The 21,809-nt window shown below is 23.7% G+C and overlaps 6 protein-coding genes across 6 annotated transcripts; 2 read left to right on the top strand and 4 right to left on the bottom strand. All coding sequences in view use genetic code 6, as the record gives it.

Moving 5' to 3' along the window:
* Positions 1–542: 542 nt before the first annotated feature.
* Positions 543–1,073, top strand: TTHERM_00469060 (thioesterase family protein; the record flags this gene model as incomplete). Its single annotated transcript, XM_001025102.3, has 1 exon — positions 543–1,073. One exon carries the CDS (start codon positions 543–545, stop codon positions 1,071–1,073), a length of 531 nt encoding a protein of 176 aa, XP_001025102.1.
* A 342-nt stretch (positions 1,074–1,415) lies between these two features.
* Positions 1,416–5,477, bottom strand: TTHERM_00469070 (transmembrane protein, putative; the record flags this gene model as incomplete). Its single annotated transcript, XM_001025103.1, has 4 exons — positions 1,416–2,174; positions 2,496–2,954; positions 3,019–3,859; positions 3,913–5,477. The coding sequence occupies 4 exons, from the start codon at positions 5,475–5,477 to the stop codon at positions 1,416–1,418; spliced, it is 3,624 nt and encodes a 1,207-aa protein (XP_001025103.1).
* A 1,289-nt stretch (positions 5,478–6,766) lies between these two features.
* TTHERM_00469080 (hypothetical protein) lies at positions 6,767–9,364 on the top strand (the record flags this gene model as incomplete). The annotated part of the gene is made up of 2 exons (XM_001025104.2): positions 6,767–7,219; positions 7,349–9,364. Exons 1-2 carry the CDS (start codon positions 7,103–7,105, stop codon positions 9,362–9,364), a joined length of 2,133 nt encoding a protein of 710 aa, XP_001025104.1. The 5' UTR covers positions 6,767–7,102.
* Positions 9,365–10,303: 939 nt separating this feature from the next.
* TTHERM_00469090 (cyclic nucleotide-binding domain protein) lies at positions 10,304–14,428 on the bottom strand (the record flags this gene model as incomplete). Its single annotated transcript, XM_001025105.1, has 1 exon — positions 10,304–14,428. One exon carries the CDS (start codon positions 14,426–14,428, stop codon positions 10,304–10,306), a length of 4,125 nt encoding a protein of 1,374 aa, XP_001025105.1.
* A 731-nt stretch (positions 14,429–15,159) lies between these two features.
* TTHERM_00469100 (26S proteasome regulatory ATPase subunit 10B) lies at positions 15,160–17,136 on the bottom strand (the record flags this gene model as incomplete). The annotated part of the gene is made up of 8 exons (XM_001025106.3): positions 15,160–15,278; positions 15,343–15,619; positions 15,684–15,956; positions 16,009–16,071; positions 16,310–16,467; positions 16,558–16,635; positions 16,786–16,905; positions 17,052–17,136. The coding sequence occupies 8 exons, from the start codon at positions 17,134–17,136 to the stop codon at positions 15,160–15,162; spliced, it is 1,173 nt and encodes a 390-aa protein (XP_001025106.1).
* Positions 17,137–18,485: 1,349 nt separating this feature from the next.
* TTHERM_00469110 (protein phosphatase 2c) lies at positions 18,486–21,661 on the bottom strand (the record flags this gene model as incomplete). Its single annotated transcript, XM_001025107.2, has 10 exons — positions 21,454–21,661; positions 21,290–21,376; positions 21,024–21,219; positions 20,567–20,836; positions 19,769–20,465; positions 19,472–19,679; positions 18,956–19,415; positions 18,773–18,908; positions 18,630–18,722; positions 18,486–18,566 (listed from the first exon to the last, which is right to left on the bottom strand). The coding sequence occupies exons 1-10, from the start codon at positions 21,566–21,568 to the stop codon at positions 18,486–18,488; spliced, it is 2,343 nt and encodes a 780-aa protein (XP_001025107.2). The 5' UTR covers positions 21,569–21,661.
* Between the last annotated feature and the right edge of the window lie 148 nt (positions 21,662–21,809).

Below are 21,809 nucleotides of genomic sequence, written 5' to 3' on the forward strand. Positions count from 1 at the left end.
TTTTAAACAAATACAAAAAAATTGAGATTATTATTATTTTTTAACCTTAAAATAGAATTATTTAATTTAAAATTATAAATTTTATCAATCAAAAAAAATATTATTGATATTTTAATAATAAATTGGTTTCTTCAATAACTAATTAAGAAAAACACCATAAGCAAGCAATGTATTTTTTAATTTTATTAAATTTATATTTGTAAAATACTATTTAAATAATGAAAATTCCAATTAAAGTTATTTTTATTTGACTTACCTCAAAACAATAAATGTTAAAAAATGGATGAAAATTTTTTAATTGTTAAGAATAAATGATATGTAATTAAATTTGATATAATTATTTATTTATTGATTGATTCATTTATTTATTTATTTATGAATGCAAGGTAGAACATAAATAATAAATATATTTTGTAAATAATAAGGGGATCTTTTATGTAAGATTCGTAAATATCTATCTCCTTTTTTTGAAATCTGATAATTAATTTGCAAATAAAAAAAATATTAATATCAATTAAATATCTAAAAACTAAACTTTAGAAATGTCTATAAAATAGTTTAAGCCTCTTTTTGAATAATTTGTTCACCATCCTAACTTGAAACATACTTTTGCAGGACCTATTTATGGAAAATTTAAATTAATTGAGGATCCACACCCTCTCATCAATAAGGAAAGTCAAATATTATTGAAGTACAAGGTGCCAAAAAGTATGTGTAATTTCTTTGGCGTTGTTCATGGTGGAGCTTTAGCCACTTTAATTGATTGTTCAACAACTCTTGCTATTCTTAAAGCTGACGAAACAAGAAGACTAACTACAACAATTGAACTTTCTTAGCATTGCTTATCACCATGCCACATATCAGAAGAAATTTTAATCAAAGCTGAGTGCATTAGAATAGGTAAAACAATAGCCTTTGCTTAAGCTGAAATATATAATGAAGGAGGTAGGTAAATTGCCGTAACAGGAAGATAGACAAAATACATCCTTCCTAAGCCTTGGGATCATAGCTTCTTGAGTGAAGAATAAAGATAAAAAATGGAACAACCAGAGGAAGAAGCTGAAAAGAAATGAATAGCTTAAGTTAAGAATATTCCTACTAAATTATGCAATCATATTTAAATAAAATTAATTTATTTTTTTTAAAAATAAAAAGGTAATTAAATGTAAAATAAAATTTTAATTTCTTTAAAAACAGTTATTAGTTTATATTATTTAAAAATGTAATAATAATTAAATAATTTTATGAAAAATTATTCTATGTTAATATTTTAATCTTGACTTGTTCTTTTTAATTTATAAATTAATTCTTTATTTTAATTAATTAAATTTAAAAATAAAAATTATTTCAAAAATATTCAACAAACAATTTATTTATTTATTACAAAGATTACAAAAGAAATAAAATAATTTTTTTCAGTTTAAGAAATTGATTTTGTCAACTTTTTTCTTATTTTTTTGGTTTTCATCATCATCATTAATATTACCTTCTTTGTCTGCAACTTCAACATCTGGATTCTTTTCTTGCATCATCATAGCTAATCTATATCTTCTTCTGATGATGAATGTTTTAATATTCTTATATATGCATATAAGTATTAAAGCAAGCAGAGCTACACCTATTGGCACCATTATGAATAATGGTAGGATATATTTTTCTTCTGTCTTTTCAATAATTTAAGGTTGACCTCCATCAGTGCTATTTCCAACAACAAATTATTTCATTGGGTAAATAAATGTGAATGGTTCTCTTAGGCTTTTAGTATAATTAGTCTCTAAGAAAAGTACTGCCATTACTTCTACATAATATGTACCATTTGGTAAGTAAGAATATTATTCTTGAATTAATTCAGGGTGTGACTCTGTTTTATAATTTTTAAATGATTTCCTGTAAAAGATGTCTGTTTCATTCAGTCCAAGGTATTTCAAAATAGATTAGTCCATATTGCATTTAGCAAAATATTACATATAATTGTCTTTATTAGTAATATGAATAAGATATGTATAGCCTTTGGGAATATAAGCAGAATCTAAGCAGCCATTTGCACATTATATGGCTCCAAATGAAACTTTAATATCACTAACATACTAATCGAGAGCTTGATCGTATCTAAAATCAACATCTGTTTTAATCTATCCTTCTTCAGGAGTACCAAAGATTTCATGAGGAATAACCTATTTGATATTTAATCATAAGATAAATGAATAAAAGAAAAAAAATGAATGAAAATTAAAAAAATTATTAAAAAATTTAGTAAAAATAAATTAAATTTTTTATTTTAGTTTTCTAACATATTTTATAAAATAATTAATCATCTTAATAATTTTCATATTTTTGAATAAACAATAAAAGTTAATATTTAAATAGTTTTGCTTCAAAAATTAAAAATAATTGTTAAAAAATTTATAAAAATAAGCTTTATTAGAAATATTGTGTGTTTGATTGAAAAAATGTTTATATAATTTAAATTAAAAAAGTTTATTAATTAAAATTACAGCTTTTTAGTTCAAAATATGGGGGATGATCATGAAAAGAGAGTTAATATTTCCAAAAAGATGATCTGATAAAGAGGAAACTGATATGAATAAAGGTCCTTTTGTATTTTTTTCATAGTTAACTATAGTGTGGTCTCCTATGAATCTAGAAGGAGTAGTACTTTTGACATCAAATATTTATGACTCTACATTGCTTATTGTGCTAGAAGCTTGAACTTTGACTTTTCCGATGCAATCAAATACTTCTAAGTAAACATGTGCAGGCTCATTCACATAAAGCTCATAATTCTAATATTGCTTTGGTTTTAAATCTTATATGTAAGCATCTCTAGGCTCAATGTACATAATATCATTAGCATTTATATTTAATTGATATCTAATTTGAGCTGTTTTATGAATCTCATCTTTGTGGGAAAGTGATACTATGTATTTACCATTGCCTGTGTGGTTAGTATAAATCTGTTTTTTATTTTATTAAATGGTATTTTTAAATTTTTTGCTTAAAATAAATTAGTATGTGTACCTTGATTAAGATGAAATCTGAAGATATAAAATCTTATTACACACGAGTAACATTCAAAAATGTTGTCTTATTAACCTAATAGAAAATCTAAATTTAAGGATCGATTCTAACAGTTGGTATTGTTTCGTTTTTAAAAGAGTTAAAGAATAGTGCGATGTTATTTTAATGGGTTGAAGATTAATCTTAAGGATCTACAACAAAATAATATTGGTGAGGTGATAAATATGACAAATAACCTTTTTCTACATTTCCAAGCTCTATCTATTTCATGTTAGCTACTATTGTACCATCATTCTTCTTGTGATATATTTTTACATGTATCTAGTAAATGCAACCTTGAACTGCCTGTATGCTTATATAGTAGGAACCTTTAAGAGAAGGATTTTTATTGCTACGATGATAAGATATAACATCTTGAAGAGCAAGCTCAGCTTTTTCGTTATCCTTAGAGTCAGGGAAAGGATTTTTTCTAGAAGAATATACAATTAATTCACCTGATATTGTCACTATATTAAATTCAACTTTATGCATAGTTTCATCTTCTTAACTAATAGTAAATTTATAGAATTCTTTTTCTCCTTCGAGTAAGAAGTATCTGTGATCTTCATTTTCTCTTAATTGAATAGGTTAAATAGTGTGCTTAGCTAACAAACGATACTTATTCTATCCTTTAAATAAACCTTAAACTCCAACTACATGAATGCACTTATTGACTCCGTTTGATCCAGTGCAATCATTCTTGTTATATGCGAAATCTATCTTGTGATTTTTGCTAATTTCTACACTTCTGTAGAAATTAGGTTATGCTAATTGCTTGTTGTTTATATCTGATTAAGTTATCCTGTTTTTAAAATGTTAATTTTTATAAATATTAATTAAATATTTTTTAATTACTGGCAATCTTCTATTTTTGTTGCATTAATACAGCGCTTGAGGAAAAGTTGAGCATCACCCTGAATAGTTGAAAGCTTTAAAGTTACATTTGTGTCAGCTTGTTATTCCTATAATGGTAATTAATAGTTGACTATTTCATTTTAAATTGTATAACCGACTTCTACACAATTGAATGTCAATAATCTCTAGTCGATTGAGGATGAGTATCCTAATAATCTAAAACTAGCAGCACTCTCACCATAAACAGCAATATAAAAAACTTCACCTGTCATTGATTTATTATCAATAGAACCTTTGGTGATAGTCAAGCTTTCTAGACCATCTTATTCTGTAGAGCTCCATTTATAGCTTGATAAATTAGTAGGATCATCAGGTAAGCTATTATGATTGACATACAAGTCAGCGTTACCAAAGTAGGGCTCAAGATCAATTGAAAGCTCCTCTTTATCCCATTCAAAACCAGTAAAGACAGATATTTCTAATTTGAAAAAACGAATTTATCCTTTTTTTACCATATCGTCAACGGATTTAAAGAAATAAATAGTTCTCACCTTTTCAAATGATTCACTTCTAACTAACATCTTAGCTTTTGAAGGAACTTCTATTGCTACTGAATATACCTAACCTGGAACAAACTTATCTACAGACTTTTCAAGTAAAACTGACTGTCCATTGAGTTTTAGTTCTTCAGTGATGTAATCGTAGGAGGAAGAAGTTGGACGGGTTGTTCCTTTATTGACATACATGTTAAAGTTTGTTGAAACTTGATTGAAATTCAAAATGTAACTTTCAATTAATATATGCTCTATGTTATCATCTAAATTTGATGGAAGAACTACCTAAATGTCAAGAACATAAGGATAATCTTTCAAAGATTCATAAATGACTTAACTATTTAAAGGTTAGTTAAACAAAGGATCATATTGAACATAGATTTCGAATTGGCAAGTTTTAATACAGTGAATACCAAGGTAGTAAGTTTAGTTTTTGCTTATTTTTTCATCAGGTATGATGCAAAAATCATGTCCTGTTAATCCACAGTTAACGTCACTAGGAGAGGATAAGTCAGGATGTTTATTTACCTAAGAGTAAAACAAAGCAGGATTATGAGTAAAATCCTAACGACCTCTAACCATAATTACCAAATCTCTTTGAGGAATCTTTTCATTAATTGTAAAGTAGAAAAATCCAGCAGGTTAATATCCATTATTGTAAACTAATGTTTTATTAATTTTGTAGTATTCTCCTATTTTAATTTCTTTTAAGTCACTATTGCTAGGTTCTTTGTTTGGGTCACCTCCATTATTATCACCATTATTATCTTGATTTCCATCATTTTTGTCATCACCTTCATTATCATCATCATCGTCATCATCTTAACCATCACTGTTTTTTCCATCAGTATCTGGTTTATCTTATTTTTACTAGCCTTAGCCATCGCTATTTCCATTGCTATCGCCATTTTATGGGACTCCATCTTTGTTGTCTTAATCGTCACTTTGTGCTATCACTAACCCTAAAATGAGCAGTGATATTAAAACAAAGAAAATTTTCCTAGTTTTCATTTTACTTTTTTGCCCTTTTACTTATTTCTTACAAAAATTTAATTGTAATAAATATTTTTAAATAAATATTAATTAATTTTTAGATCTATTATAGATTTGCTTTAATTATTATTTGATTTACAGATTTTATTATTAAGTAATGCTTCCAACCTAAATTAATAATTGAGCAATTTATATTTTTTTCTAATAAAATTTCCTCTTGTTTGATCATGTAATTCTTTTTGAATTTTTTAGGTCAGATTGTATAGCTATAGACTTTTTTTTAAATCTTCTACTTTATTACGTGTTTTTTTTACATCAAAAACGATCCTTTACTCTAAAGCCTGTTTTTTCAATTTTTTAAAAATTCTCTTAAAAGAACTGAAATAAAATAGTGTTTATTTCAATAGAGTTACTTCAGAAGTATCAAAAATATAATATGATCTATATTTTAATAATAAAACTAATAAATTCTTAATAAAATGTTAAGAAGCAATCCATATTTATTTTAAATATTTTGGTAAGCTAGAATAAATATTTGAAAGAAATTTATGTTCTGTGTATATTAGTAATATATCATAAATGAATAAGTGAATTAAGTTACACAAATATACATAAACTAGCAAATTTAATTCTTTATTTTTGGAAAAATCTTAAATAAAAAGAAGTCACTTTTTTCTATCAAAAAAATACTTTAAATTATAATTAAAAATATAATTTCATGTAATCTAAATGGGTGAAAAAATTCTGACAATAATTAACACAAAAAATTAATATAATAATTATCCGGTTTTTAAATTTTGATTATTTGATTTTCTAAATTCTCAAATTATGTTAAAAAAACTTAATCAATTCTTCATAATCCTTCAAATTTATTAAAAGAAATATCTTTTAAATAATAATTTATAACAAAAAATAATAAAAAGGTTTCTCATCATCTATATATTAACAAAAAAATGTACGACTTGTCATATTTTTTGCTAATCTCATTAAAATAATTGCTAATTAAATAAAAGATTTCATCACTTCAAAAAATAATTATGGAAAAATTATTTTTTTATTGCTTGATAGAGAAAAGATATTTGAAAAGCATAATGAGCAAATTTGTATAGATATTTAAATTTTACCATTTAATTTTATATTAGTATAATTCATAAAATAAAATATTTTTTTCTTTATTATTTAATATTAAATTAAAAATAAAAAAATATTTTATTTTATTAAAAAAAATATAATTTTAATTTTTAATTATTTTCTCTACAAAAAAAATAAAACTTAATGATCTGTTTATAATTAATAAAATCCATCGATTCATCTTAATTCAGATAGATTATAGGATATTTAGAGGCAGTAATTAAGAAAACAATAATAATAATAAGACTAATTAAATCAGTATATTTTTATTTGATAAATAATATTAATTCCCATTTTTAAAGTTAGCTCATTCTTTTAGTTATCAGTTTAATAATAAATAACTTTCTAAAGTTAAGAATAGAATTATAATTGAATAAATAAAGACATTAGCCTTATTTTTATATTTTAGAGTTAGCTTGAACTAAACTTAACATTCAAAAATAAAAGATTCAAAATTAAAAGAATATCAAGAACGTTCAAATATTTTAGACAATTCTTTAATAAATTAAGTCATGAGTGAAGGCACATTTGGGTTAACAGGAGTTGATATAGAGTAAAAATAGAAAGCTTAAGAGTAATAATAGTAGTCTCTCCCTTAAAAAAAAACTGTTGGAGCCATATTGCCAAAAGTAAATTAAATTCCAATTTTTTATTTTAAATTGAATAATTTCAAACTTGAATAGATAATTTAGTGGAATTTTCTTAAATATTTTTTGCGATTTAAAAGATTTTAAAATATAAATTAAATATTTTAATAGAAAAATGAAGATAAAAAGGAAGGCATAGAGAGTTCTTAAAAAAGCAATACAAAATTCCCACCTATTGAGCAAAAAAAACCAAATAACTAAACTTCAACAGGTTAGGTTGGAAATTAACAGCAGGCTGCTCAAAATGGGTAACAACAATAATAAATGGGATAAACTAATATGCTTATGAGTAAGAGTATTAGAGCAAAAAGCTCTAAGAGCTTAGTGAATGTTCGTAAAATTGATAACTTGAAAACTTTTATCGACTAGGAGCGTCAGTTACAAAGTGGAAATGATAAAATGAGTCGAAATAATAAGAAAAGCGATGTCAATATGAACACTTCTTATAGTAAGCGCTTGGAATAAGAGAGAGAAAAGAAGGAAAAGAGAAATTAATTCTTAGAAGGGTATAGAAGAAAGATTGAGCAAGACTTTGATCTACTCTATAAAAATGATAACTATGACAATGTTGTTTCTCAGTTAAAGGTTTTAGAAAATAAATAAAAGTTGCAGGGAGAAATCAGAAGAAATGAAGACATGTTGAATAAAGACTAAAAAGAGTATAACTAGATAAAATATGAAATTGAATAAAGATAAAAGTAATTAAATGCAATCAAGAATTAAATTGAAAATTTAAGGCACGTTTTTTCAACTGAAGAAGAAAAGCAAAAACTTTATGATTAAGACTAACTCTACTAAGACTATGACTAAAAATATGAAGACGAATAAATGGTTTTCATGAGTTTAAAGCATATGATGCAGACTCGTAAAAAACTGCTGCTTGAAGAGAAGGAAAGAAGTGAGAAAATGTATGCCGAATATAAAGGATTAGTTTCTTTGGCTAGTGGCTATGAAGAGTAAGTTCTTAAGGGCTAGCAAAAGCATAACACGTTGCAAAAAAAGATATCTCATTATAGCTCGTTGAATGCTTTCAACCTAAACCCAAGATTTTAAGAGCTCCTAGAAGACGAGCTTAGCGAATTTGAGGATAAGAATGCACTTCACGAAATTTTCAAGCACGAACAAGAGCGTAAAGACGAATTGGTTCGCTTAGAAAAAGAAACAAAAAAACAAGAACTTGAATAACTTCATTTAGAAAAACAAAAACAACAAGATAAAATTAAGCAAGAATAACGCTAAATGGAATAAATACTAAATTAAAAGAGAAAAAATATGGAGGAGCTGCTTAAAATATCTTGTGTAAGTGATATTAGTGAGCTGCAAGATCGTAAAATTTTCTTAGAAAAAAGTAACAGAAATTTAAAAAAGTTCGAAGAAGAATTCTAAGAGGCTATTGATAATTAGAAATTAGAAATAGAACATCTTAAGAGATAACTAAATGAACTAAAATATATTCAAAAAGAAAGCTAAAATAATAAAAAATCATAATAGTAGCAATAATAAGCTGCTGCACCATCCCAAGAAGAGCAAAATACATAATAAGCCAAGTAGAATCCTAAGGGAGATGATAAAACTTTATAAGTGATTGATGAAGAGAACTTAACTGCAAACGTGAATATTGAAAAGTTTGAATAAGTTTTAATCGAAGAAACTGATCGCTTATAAGATAAAGAAAATCAAGTGAAAAAGCTTGAGCGTGTAGTTGATGAAATTTGCCTAGTCTTCAGTCGTATTTTGTATTAACTACAGCCATAGAACTAAAAAAATAAAAATATAGAAGTTTCACGTAAAGACCTTACAAATTAAATTACTATCTGTGGGCTAAAACTTGAAAAAATTATATCATTTTTGGCTAAAAAGAAGGATTCACTCCGTGTTGAAAGTATAAACACCGACGCTGATAACTTTTAGCCTCCTGAATATGTAGGAATTAATCCATTAAGTTATTTAAGACAAAGAGATGTAGAAGAATAAAGAGAATATGAAGAAAATCAAGACCCTAAATTTGAATATAAAGAGGATGATCCTAATGAGTTTGAAGCAGAAGCCTATCTATCGCAAATGCGTAATAAAATACATAATAATAACTTTGGAGACGAAAGAGATAAAGAATTTTCTGATGATTGAATTTTAAGTTAAGGTGAAGTTTTTTAATAAAAATAACTAAATATATTTTTAAATTTAAAATAAAATAATGTTATATAAACAAAATATTTATATCAAAGTAAAGATATTTATTAGTGTTTTCACTCAAAATAAAATTTAAGATATTACTCGAAGTTTTCTTTTATTAATTTATTGAAAACTATTCTTTCTCAAAAAAGCAATTTATTTAAATTTTCATTGTTTTTAAAACAAATACTTTTAAATGAATCAAAATAAAATCAAAAAATGTTTGAGAAAACATTAAAATAAAAAAAAAATTTTAAATTATGATTTTAATCTTTTTGTTTAAATCTTTAACACTTTTTAAAATAAATTCATCATTAAAAAATTTTTATTAATTTTTGAAATTAAAAGTTAAACAAAGATAAAAAGTTAAAAAATAAAAAAAAAAATTTGGTTCAAACTATTTATTTTTATTATAGAATACTTATTTATTAATTATTTTGTTTTAACCAATTTATTTAATTCACATAAACTAATTTTCTTAATAAATTTGTATAAAAATCGATTATTATTTTAACTTAAGTTTATAGTTTATTTTTTGGGAATTAAAGTAAAATTGTTTACTTAAAGTAAATAATTTAGAATAGGTGAAAATTAAATTTTGTTAATAAAGACTTAATTTAAATCTTAATAGTGATTATAAAAGGTGTTGTTTGTTAGATACAAATATTTCTGACCTATCTTATTGTTATTTTAGGACTGATAAATTTGGATATCTAAAGTAGTTTATATTAAAATTTATTTAAGTAAATGAGGAATTTCTGAGCTAAATATAATTAATATTGTATAAATAAATAGATAGATAGATTGACATAAATATAATTATTTTTACAAAAATATTTTTGAGTTTTTGAAGTTAAATTTTTTATTGAATTATTTTTATTAATTAAATGGATTTCAAAAGGGAGAAAATTAAGTATTAGTTATAAATGTGGAGAAAGCTTAATTTAAATCTTTAGAGTGATCATAAAATGTGTTGTTTGTTAGAGAAAATTATTTCTGACCAATTGAGTTGTTTTAAATTGTTTTTGAATTATTTTATCTCGGATTAGATTTTGATCTATAGGATTAGGCTGATTTCATTGGAGATCTAAAGTAATTAATATAAGAACTTTTAGATACTTCTGTAAATGGTTTAGTGGATCCACTTTTTGAATATTATGTTGATTACCCATTTATTGTTGTATTAATGTTTCCATTTTTGGTATTTGGTGTATTTTAAAGCAGTGTTTTTAAACACGGTCCTTAAGGATAGCCACTGTTATTTGAGATGTTTTTAAAGTAGTTATCAACTAAATTTAAAACGATACTTTCACTTTTCTTATATTAAACAGCACTGGAAGGTATTTTTGTTTGCTCTCCTTACTCAAATTATTTCATTTATTATAAATTTTTCTTTTTTTACTCAAGTTTCCTTTTTAGATAATCAAAGCGATGAGTTTACTAACATATCCCTGATACATCTAACTTTACTGGTAGTTTTGAATTTGTAAGCTGTCTTATTGCATTTTTCTTAAATTTCAATACTTGAGAAGAAGTCTTTTCATAATCAAGATCATACGATATGCATCTTTGATTAGAAATACTAATTGGAATCTTTTACTGAGTTTTCTATATTTCGAGCATGACACTATATTACTTTCTCTTTTTAAGAGAATTCGTTTATGCGTTATCTTCGTTCAAATCAAAGTTATTGGAATAAATTAAATCTTCAAATACAGCACTGGAATTCTTTCTCAACTGTTGCTATTTTTCATCTATTAGTTATTCTAAATATGTGTTAGATTTACAATATTCATCTATATCTGTAACCAATCTTTATTTGTTAAAATTTTAAGCCTATTATCTGGATCTAGGAGTTGTTTAATAATTTTAATTTTATTATTTCTTAGGAAGACTAACTGATTTTTATTATGTGTCAGTTATAAAACTTTAATTTCTATCTTGTAAGTCTTGTGTAGCTAGGTAATTATTTCCCTTAGAGTTATTTAAAATAGTGCTTCTTCTTGAATAATCTTGTTTAACCTTAATATTAGGAGAAATATCTCTAGAGCGCTGTTGTGTTTTAACAATATTTTTCCTGTTTAGTGAATCAGATTATATTTTTACTTGGTCTTTATTTTAATATTAAACAAACATTTTTTCTCTACCTTCAGAAATAAACTAATTATGGCTTTAAATATTTGATATTGATTAATTCTATTTTAAATAATTGATTCCATTTTTATCAAATTAATCTTTATTTTACTAAAATTAGTTTTTTTCTTTTAATTAGGAGTATGAATTATCTTTATTGTTTTAGATAAAAGAAGTATTTTAATTAAATTAAATTTGACTTTATTTGTAGCAAGTTTTAGGTGTGCTTTAAAGTTAATTTAGATTTTTCATATAATCTGATTGCTCCCTTTGCAATATGAAATCCAAAAAATTTATATCTTGGTCTTTGTTTCTATCGTTCTTTCTATATTTTGATGAAAGGTTGATTTAAGAAAATTAATTACCCATTTTAGAATTATTATCCAAGACACTTAAAAAGTACTTTTACTGAAAATCATTTTCTTGCTATTGCTGATTTTGATAATTTAATTAAACTTTTTTTTCAGGAGAAATATTTGAAGACTGCTGAATATGGTATGAGCATAAAGCATTATTAATTTATGTTATATCTTATAGTTTAGAAAAACTATTTTAACTTGTTATTAATTATTAAATATCTTGATTTTCTTCAGTTAATACAATACTGTTCACTGTGCTCATTTTTCTTAAAAGACGAGAAGCCCTCTTTTTGCTTTTTACACTTAGTTAATTGCAATTCTAAAAATCTTGTAAGCTAGATTATTTTTCTGGTTCTCTTAACCTATTTAAACTATATTTTTCTAAAGGATTTCCTGTTTTACATACAAGCATATTAGATGATTTTCCTTAGATAAACTAGCTAAAACTTCTATTTTAAATTACTTTTTCAATTCTTTCTTAATTCTTTGATTTCCATTCACTTTTTTACTAAATGTATTTATTCAAAAGCATGTGAACTTTTTAAAAATTTTTTTATTTCTAATACATTTTTTCTAGCAAAAATGCATAAGGTATTTTATGGACAACAGCTTTATCACTACTGACAGTTGCAGTATACTATCTTTTTTATTAGGTCTAAAGAAACAATTTTTTCTCTTCTTCCAAATGCATGGAATCCTACTCCTCATTTAACTCTTACAATTCTTAATCATACTTTAAGTAAAGATTTTCTTCTCCAAAATATTGAACTTGAGTTATGATGCTTATTTGCTGACATCTTTTAGGAGGTGTTACTCTAGAATTTTCTAAGTGATCTAATTAGGAAGTTATGCGTTTTGAAAAATTAATTTATCCTTAACTTAATACATACAAACTATCGGCAATTTCATTTTCGTTATAAACAAGACTACCATAAATCAAAGTTCTAGGTTACTATAAATACGATAGCTAAATAAGATGTTCCTTTTTTAAGAACAATGAAACCATGGATTTAGGAGCACCTTGATCAAGCGAGCTTAGGATAGGATTCTTAAATTTAATAAAAGAGCTAATAACAGAATTAAATATTTCTCTATTTAGATAAAACACAAAGGTTAATTTATTGCATTTGATTGTAGCATGTCTCTTTCCTCTAAATATCAATTCCTTCTCTCCAAAATAATCACCATCCTTTAAAATCTTGCTTTTAGGAATTTCAAAACTATCTGATGAAAATCTAGTTATCTCATCACTGATTTATTCTTCGATTTCTCCTTACCAAACAATATAAAAATATTAGCATTTCAAGCATACCTACCATGACTCTTAATCACTTTTTTCTCTTATATTTATACTAGAGTTTTCCTCATTACTTTTACTCTATGCTTCGAATAAATCTTATTCACTAACTTATTTGTTTGGACTAATTATTTCCAAATTAATTTAATCTCTTTGTTAACTACTTTATTCTTTTTCACTCTTACTATTCTATTTATCTTCACATTAAATACTACTATCTTATTGATTTTATTCTCCAATATAGTCTTTTTTAACTTCGTAAGTACTTTTACTTTCTGAATAAAACTACTCTTTAGTAAATTTAGTATTTTTTGCATTCTTAGAAGGACAATTTTCATCACATCTAACTTTACCATCTTCGTAAATGAAATTATTTTCTTAATATTGCTTTAATTTTAAGTGAGAAAATAGCTTTATCTAGATCTCTTTAAGCTTAGAGTCTACTTAACTCTCTACTTCTTTTATCTTTCGATTATTTTCATCTATCTTTTTATAATATTCGTATGAATTATTTTCAATATTTATTTTTTCAGATATTTATGCTTTTATAGGAGATTAACTATTTTTCTGAGGTTAATTGAAACAATTTATTTATTCATTATTTCGATCACATCTTCCATGTTATTTATCATTAGAAAAATTTATTTTTGAATTATCTTAGAACTAATAATCGAAATCATTCACCTTTAATCTTGTTACATCTGTCTTCTTAGAATATTCATTTTTATTATGATAGATAACTTATTGATGGGATGAATTTATTTTCTACTTATTGCCTAACTATTTTTCACTCCATTTTTATTTATCAATTTATTAATCAATCGTTTTATCCAACTCATTTCTACTATTTTTGATATCTTTTTTTTCTGATGATTAAGATCTCTTAGCATTTACACTTTTTTTCGAAGGTAAATGAGAAGCATCTTTTTATTCTTCATTTTTATCAATAATACCATTTTGTTAATCATAATCAGTAATTACCTTTCTTGTAAATTATTCACTCCAAAATTGCCATAAATCTAAAAAAAAAGGATGATTATTCAAACTTTGTTAAAGAAAATATATTTAATCATAATCTTTTAACTCTTCCTAAGTATTTTCTGTGAGGATTTATTTAATTTTGTCATTAATATTATTTTAATTATCATTTAAGCTGTTATTTTTTTGGTTCTTAATTTTATTGAGCACATTTTACCATTTTTAATTTGTCTTTTTTTAAAAGATATTCATCTAACTTTTTTAGATCTTTAAAATAGCAATTTTTGCTTATTAAATATATAAAAAAATATTTAATATTTAATAACTTTTTTAACCAACAATTATCAAAAAATGTGTAATTCGCTTAATCTGCAGTAAGCAGTAATAAAATTATAATTACAATTTATTAAGTGAATTTATTGTTAAAATTATTAGCTGTTAATAAATACATGAGTAATGCTACTGTCAAATAAATAAAATACTTTTCAAATTATTAATTATAATTAATTATATCATTAAATAAGCTTTTCTTTTGTATTTAAAAAAAAAAAAAATATTTTTATTGAGAATGAAATTAAACTTTAAAAATATTAGAAAATTTTAAAACTTAATGCTAAAAATAATACAAAATTATATTTATTATTTTAAATTATTAATTTAAGCTAATTAACTAAACATTTTTAATTTTCTAATAAAATTCAAATATTTTTGCTATTATATTTTAGTATGTTTATAGATTATTGCTCAAAAACATTTTAGCTTTTTCTTTGAGTATTAAATAAATAAATCATTTCATTCAATAACTTATTAAATATTTATTTAAGACAACATTTATATTAATTTAGTTAGATTATTAAGAAAAATCTTAAAGGAGAAAAATATAAAAAATAAAGTAGAATGATTATATCTAATTACAATTAATTTAATATTTCCAAATTTTTTATTTATGTGTTTTGTATATTTTTTTGCATTTTTTAGATTGATCAAACTTTGCTGTAATCTAACTTAGATTCTAATTTTTTAGATTCTTTTATCTTTCTAGCAGCCTTGAAGAAATCTTCTTAAATGACATAATCTCTACCAGCTCTAATAGCAAACATACCTATATTTTTATTTCAATAATATTCATTTTAAACTAGGTTTATCATTTATTATTTTTATTTTACCTGCTTCTGTACATACGTTACGTAAATCAGCTCCATTGAAATCTTCTGTAAGCTTGGCAAGTTCTTCAATATAAGTTACTTCACCTAATATAGTAATAGTTTTCATATGAATGCCTAAAATTTTTGCACGGGCCTATTCATTAGGTAAGGGAATTTCTACTTTTCTATCTAAACGACCTGGTCTCATAAGTGCAGGATCAAGCACATCGGGTCTATTTGTGGCCATAACAATCTTGACTCTCTTTAAATCATCAAAACCATCAATTTGATTTAGAAGCTATTTTTTTAAATTAATTTTATTAAATTAAATTTCTAATTTTAAACAATGAATTTTTTTTTACTTCCATCAAAGTTCTTTGGATTTCTCTATCAGCAGAAGAACCTTCTGAAAATCTACGACCACCAATAGCATCGATTTCATCCATAAATATAATGCATGGTTCGTGCTCTCTTGCAAAAGCGAACATTTCACGAATAACTCTTGCAGATTCACCAATATATTTATCTACTATACCTGATGCTACAACCTTTAAGAATTTTGCATCAACATTATTGGCAAGAGCTCTTGCAATTAAAGTTTTACCAGTACCAGGAGGTCCATACATCAAACAACCCTAATAAGAATAATTTAATTAGGACTCATAACTTATTTTAACTAAATATTACTTTAGGAGGCTTAACACCTACTCTTCTAAACAATTCTGGATTTGTGATTGGTAACTCAATAGTCTAATTAATAAATTTTAATTATTATTATTTTATTGAAATTTTAATAAGCATTCTAATTATAAATAAATAATCTATTTTTCTTCTTCCATTAAAATTTGTTTGGAGTTATTTATTTCCTAATTAAGTAAGTGTGTAATAAAATGCTAAAGCTTAAAATGGTTAAACTATTTAATTATTTATTTATTATTAAATGAGGCATACTAAAAACTCTATTAATAGAAATAAATATATAAATTACTTCTCTAAGAGTTCTAATTTAGTCATCTAAACCACCGACATCGTCAAAGGTAACTTTACCTGGATCTTCATGTAACATATGATATACCATAGGATCTACTTCTCTAGGCAAGATTCTAACAATAGTATAAGTATTCTAATCTAATGCTACTCTAGCTCCTATAATAATAAACAACAATAATATTTGTTAATAAGGAGCCATCAACTAACTTAACAAAATATTTTAAATTCAAAAAATTGATTCTTTACCAATAACAAGCTTTTCTCTATTAATTTTAGATTTAACACCAACTACGTATCTAGGGCCACTTGATGATTTAACAATGTCTATAAATAAAATAATATGTTTATATAATTTTAAGGATAATAGCTCATCAAAATGAAGGAAAAAAGGCCAGTCACTCATATTTGTTTAAAATTATTGTCACATAACCTTTTTTGATCTGCCATAAAGAAACAAAACTAATAAAGATTTACATTTTTCTTCATTAATTTGCTTTAAAACTTCACCAATTGGTTATCCTACACTTTAGATAGCCTTAAGCTAATCATCAGTTTTATCTAATTGCTTATTCAAGTCACGTAAGTTGAATCTTTCTATATTCATTTATAAAAATAATTTTTTATATTTAATAAATCACTCATTTGAAGTCTTAATCAATATTGATTAATTAAGCAATCTTAATATGTAATGATTGAATAAAGTGCCTTTGAACTTAAATAAATAAAATTAGAATTATTACGCTTTTTTAAATCGATTTCCATCTTCTCATGTTCACGCTTAACTCTAAGGTAATTTTAAACTACTGGATTATCAGTTGAAGCCATTTCTTTATATTTTAAATTTTTAGTTTTATATAAAATCAATATCTTTATTTATTTATTATTAATAGATAATAATCTTTTGCTTTTTATTTCTTTGATGTTTTTGAAAAATATTAAAGGTTTAAATATTATTTAATCTTATTTAAATAAATAAAATCTTTTGGAAGCTTATTAATAAAAGTGAAAAACTGATATTTTTAATACATATTGTTGCATACATACATACATACATGCATAAATACCTAGTGTTAGATAGATACATACATACATATTTATATATATCTGGTAATTGTTAACAAAAGTCATGATACTCATTTTTTTTCTTTAAATCTATTTATGTTCTTCAAAGATCAGAGAAATTTTTTTTATTCTTATCTTCGATTCTTTTTATTAATTTATTTATCAGAAGAGTATATTTAGTAACGATTTCATATTTTATGTAGAAGTAATTTTATAAGTTTCTACCAAAATAAAACAAAATTTTATAAATCATTATTAGTTTTGTTTGTTAAAATTTGTTGATAAATAAATATAATTTAATTTTTTATGTTCGATTTATTTTAGAATTAAAATATTTATTAATAAAATATTTTGCCAATTTATTAAATTTTTGATCATTATGATTTGAAATTTTAATACTTAAAAAGCAATTTTCATTTTTAATTTTTCAATTGTAAAAAAATTATTATTTTAAATTAATGACTTTTTAATTAGCTATTGATTTTAAATTTAATAAATAAATTAGTAAATTAAAAATATTTTACATTTCACTATATAGCTAAATAATTTAGAATCAAATTTAAGTTAGTTACTAAAACTTTATATAATCTATATTATAAATATAACTTGAATATTTGCTCAATTTTATTTATTTATTTATATCTATTTTCAAAAAATACAATTTTGTCTGAAAATATTAAAATAGATTAAATTTGAATAAAATCTATTTAGATTTTATCTAGTTTTTAGAAAGATGATTAAATATTTAAATTGCTTTTCCAAAACAATCTTTAATATTTTCTTAAAAATTTAGTGTGTAAATAAATAATTTTAATTATTGAATTAAATTAATAATTTTGCTTTTATAAATAAAAATAAATAAATATTTTAACTTATTATATTAGTAATTTTATAAACCTATAAATTAAATAAATAAATAAAAATTTACAAAAAATATTTTTTATACACAAATTTTTAGTGTTTTCTTATAATTTATTTTTTTATTTAACTCTTTTTTTAGTAATTGATTGATTGATTAAATATGATTGAATAAGATATTACTATTCAATAAGATTTTTATAATTTGAGGTTATAATTAATTAAATACATTTATATATTTTTTCTAAGTTCTTTCATTTATTATCTTCATAACCTTCTTTTAGTCCCTGAATAAAAAATGCTATGCAAGTGATATCGTCTACCGAATCTCCTTCCTTGTTATTTAAAATTAAATGTTAATTCTTTTAAATTATTATTTATTTTTATTTGATCTGTACCTTTAACCATTCTTTATGAGAAATAGATATTATTCTATCTACTCCTTCACTTATCTTACTGTCTCTGAAGTAGGGTGTTATTATTTTAGTAACCTTTTATTCAAATATATAAATTAATGAGGGATTTTCAAAATTCTGATTACATCTACATTAGAGAGAAATTCCCATACTCCGTCAGAAGCTATAATAATCATTTTATCATCGTCTGTTAAGGTATGCTAAATTATATCTGGATCACATATAACTCCACATTCCCTACCAACTGAATCTCCCATACTCCTAAAATTAAAATAATAATTATTTTAATAAAAGTAAATATTAACTACCTGCTCATTGCTAGTCCTGGTAAATCCATGTTTTTTTTCCAAACTCTGTAAATTCCAGCCTTCTCTCCATCTTCGTTCATACTTTATTCTACCCTTCCTCCATTTGCATTTATTCTTGCCTTTTCTTCAGGAACCTCTGGCTTATGATCCTTAGAAAGTTCAACTTATCTCCATTCGTTATTTGGTGTTTAACGTATAGCAATAGCTCTAGAATCTCCAGTATTAGCACAATAAATTTCATTTCTATATTATAGAACTGTTACTGCTGTGCATCCACTCATTTACACATCAAATTAAGTTTAACCTAAAAGCTCTTTATTAGTTTACTAGTATGCCCTTCTAAAACAGCTAGGAATATCTAAATTTTCTCCTTCTAATCCTCCACTTTGCTTAATCTCCTTCATTAAGTGTTTTTATATGCCCTTTTTTACGAAATTTGATACCTAAGTCCCATATTCGCCTTTATTTTATTTTTAAATTAAAAATTAAATAAGATAAAATTAATTTTTATAATACCATGACCATCAAATACTCCAGATAAGCTGCAGTGTTTATCTCCCATAAAATTTAGTTGAAGTAAGCCAGCATCTTAATTCTACTTTCTAATGAATTATGAGTACTAACCAGCTTTAGTTTTTAATATTGAGTTCATCTGAGGATACTTAAATTTTGCAATCTAGTTATGAGGCTTATTTGCAGCAAGTTTATTACTCTATAAATTATTCTTAAAATAAAAAAGTTATATTTTATCAAGAAGTTTTATTATTTATTAAAGTTTAAAAGTAGTAATTAATTAATTAATTAATTAATTACATTTAATTAGTTCTTTCTTTGATTCGATGATGACATTTATTATATAATTTGTTATTGATAACTAGCCAAACTAGAGTTTACTTCTCTTTGTGGAATTTAAAACTCGTTTTATTTTTTTTCTTTAAAAGAAGGTAATTCATTGCTTTCTTTAATTAGCTTTAGCTTTTTTTCAAATTTTTTAATTTAAACTAAATCTGATGAATTATTAATTAGGCTTGAATTAATTGAGCTATCTGATATATCTGGTGATTGAATTAAAGGTCTTATTAATTGGTTGGGATAATCATCAGTTTTCTTCTAATCATACTACTACTGGTTATTTATTTTTGACTGGTTTTAATTTTACTTATACTTAATAATGTTGTATCTTGGGCTATGTCCAACAACTGTCTTAGGTGATTATCCATTTATAGAATTAGGAGAGTTTGTATTATTTTATTACTCAGAAGAAGAGTCAGCCGTATTTTCAGAATTATCTTTCTACAGATAGTAATTTTTGCTTCCTTAAATCTATTAAAGCTATGGAGATTTTTAATAAGCTAATAACTAAGGGCTAGTAGCAGTTGAATCAAAATCATTTATTGAAGTACTATTAGATTATGCTTATGAAGATCTTCTTTCTTTATTAACACTTTGTTTGAAATTATCTTATTCGCCATTCATTTTTTTAATTTTTTATGTTGATTAGCTTTCTTCACTATTGAATAAAATATGTAAATTAACAATTCGAATTTTTTATTGAATCTTTAAGTTGTTGAATTAGATTTTAAAAATACTAATTCATTTAAAAATGTATACATCTTCTGAGCCATTCTGTATATAGGGGGAGAATTAGGATACGAATCTAGTTTGGGTAAGCGAACTTCATTTTAATTTTAGGTATCATTTTCTTTATTTTAATTTGTTGGATAAGCTGAAAAATTTTAATTCTAAAGAGATTATTTTCTTTTGTCACTTCCATAATTAATTTATTGAGGGATTTTTTTTAAATCTTATCTCTAAAGAGAGCCACTTACGTTATTATAGGCAAACGGATGAGGATCAGCTCCTTGACTTAAATTGTATTCTCTAATTATATGATTAAAGTATTGTATCAATATTATTGATGAATTAATTATTTTTATATTTAAAATATTTGGTTAGTAATTTAAAAAATCAGTCTTACAAACAAAATATTACAAATAATATTTTATATAATATTGAAAAGTTTATGTATGCAAAAGCGTTATTCTTCATGTAAAAAAAAAAGTAATACGGTTTTATAATTTGAACTGAAGCTTATTTATTGCTTATAACAAATTTTTTTTTTGTAAATTAGTCTGGAGGAGTTTTGAAAATAAAATCAGCAGAGTTTCCTAGCATAGAGTTTTATCCCACAATAATTTTTGAACTATCCTTTTTACTCATTTCTAATTTGCTTTATTTTTTGTTAAAATCGTTTTCATGCAATCCTATTGATAAAAATCATCAAATAAGCATAAATTTTAAAAAAGGCTTTATAAAATGAATAAATTAAATTACCTTTTGAGTATAATTAAGATATAAATTTATTTTATGAGGAGCCGTACATGTTATTGTTATTAGATTACTAACTTTGATAATGATTTGCTATATTTTTAAAAATAATAATTAACTCCTAAATTTTAAGAGTAGAGATAAATAAATTTGAAGAAAAGTTCAGTTACTTGAATCAATCTATTAGTTGCTTCCACCTTTATATAGTTAAACTAATCTAGACTTTGGTTGTTAATGCTAAGCTAGCCTTTATTCATAGTCTAGCTTTTAAGAGTTAGAGTTCATATCTATATTTCTATAATAAATAATTAGAGAATTTACAATAAATATATTTGATAATATAATCTATATTTTTTGCTTACGATTATTTCCTAATTTCTTTGATTTCTTTATTATCACAAACAATTCCTTAAATCAATTTATCGAATTTTGTAATCAATTATTAGAGATTGATTATTATTTTGCTTTTTTTTAAGGACAAATAAAAATCTGATAAATTGCTTATTTTTTAAAGCAACCTATTAGC

This window comes from Tetrahymena thermophila (genome assembly GCF_000189635.1).
Source record: "Tetrahymena thermophila SB210 genomic scaffold scf_8254371, whole genome shotgun sequence".
In the NCBI taxonomy this organism is placed as follows: domain Eukaryota; phylum Ciliophora; class Oligohymenophorea; order Hymenostomatida; family Tetrahymenidae; genus Tetrahymena; species Tetrahymena thermophila.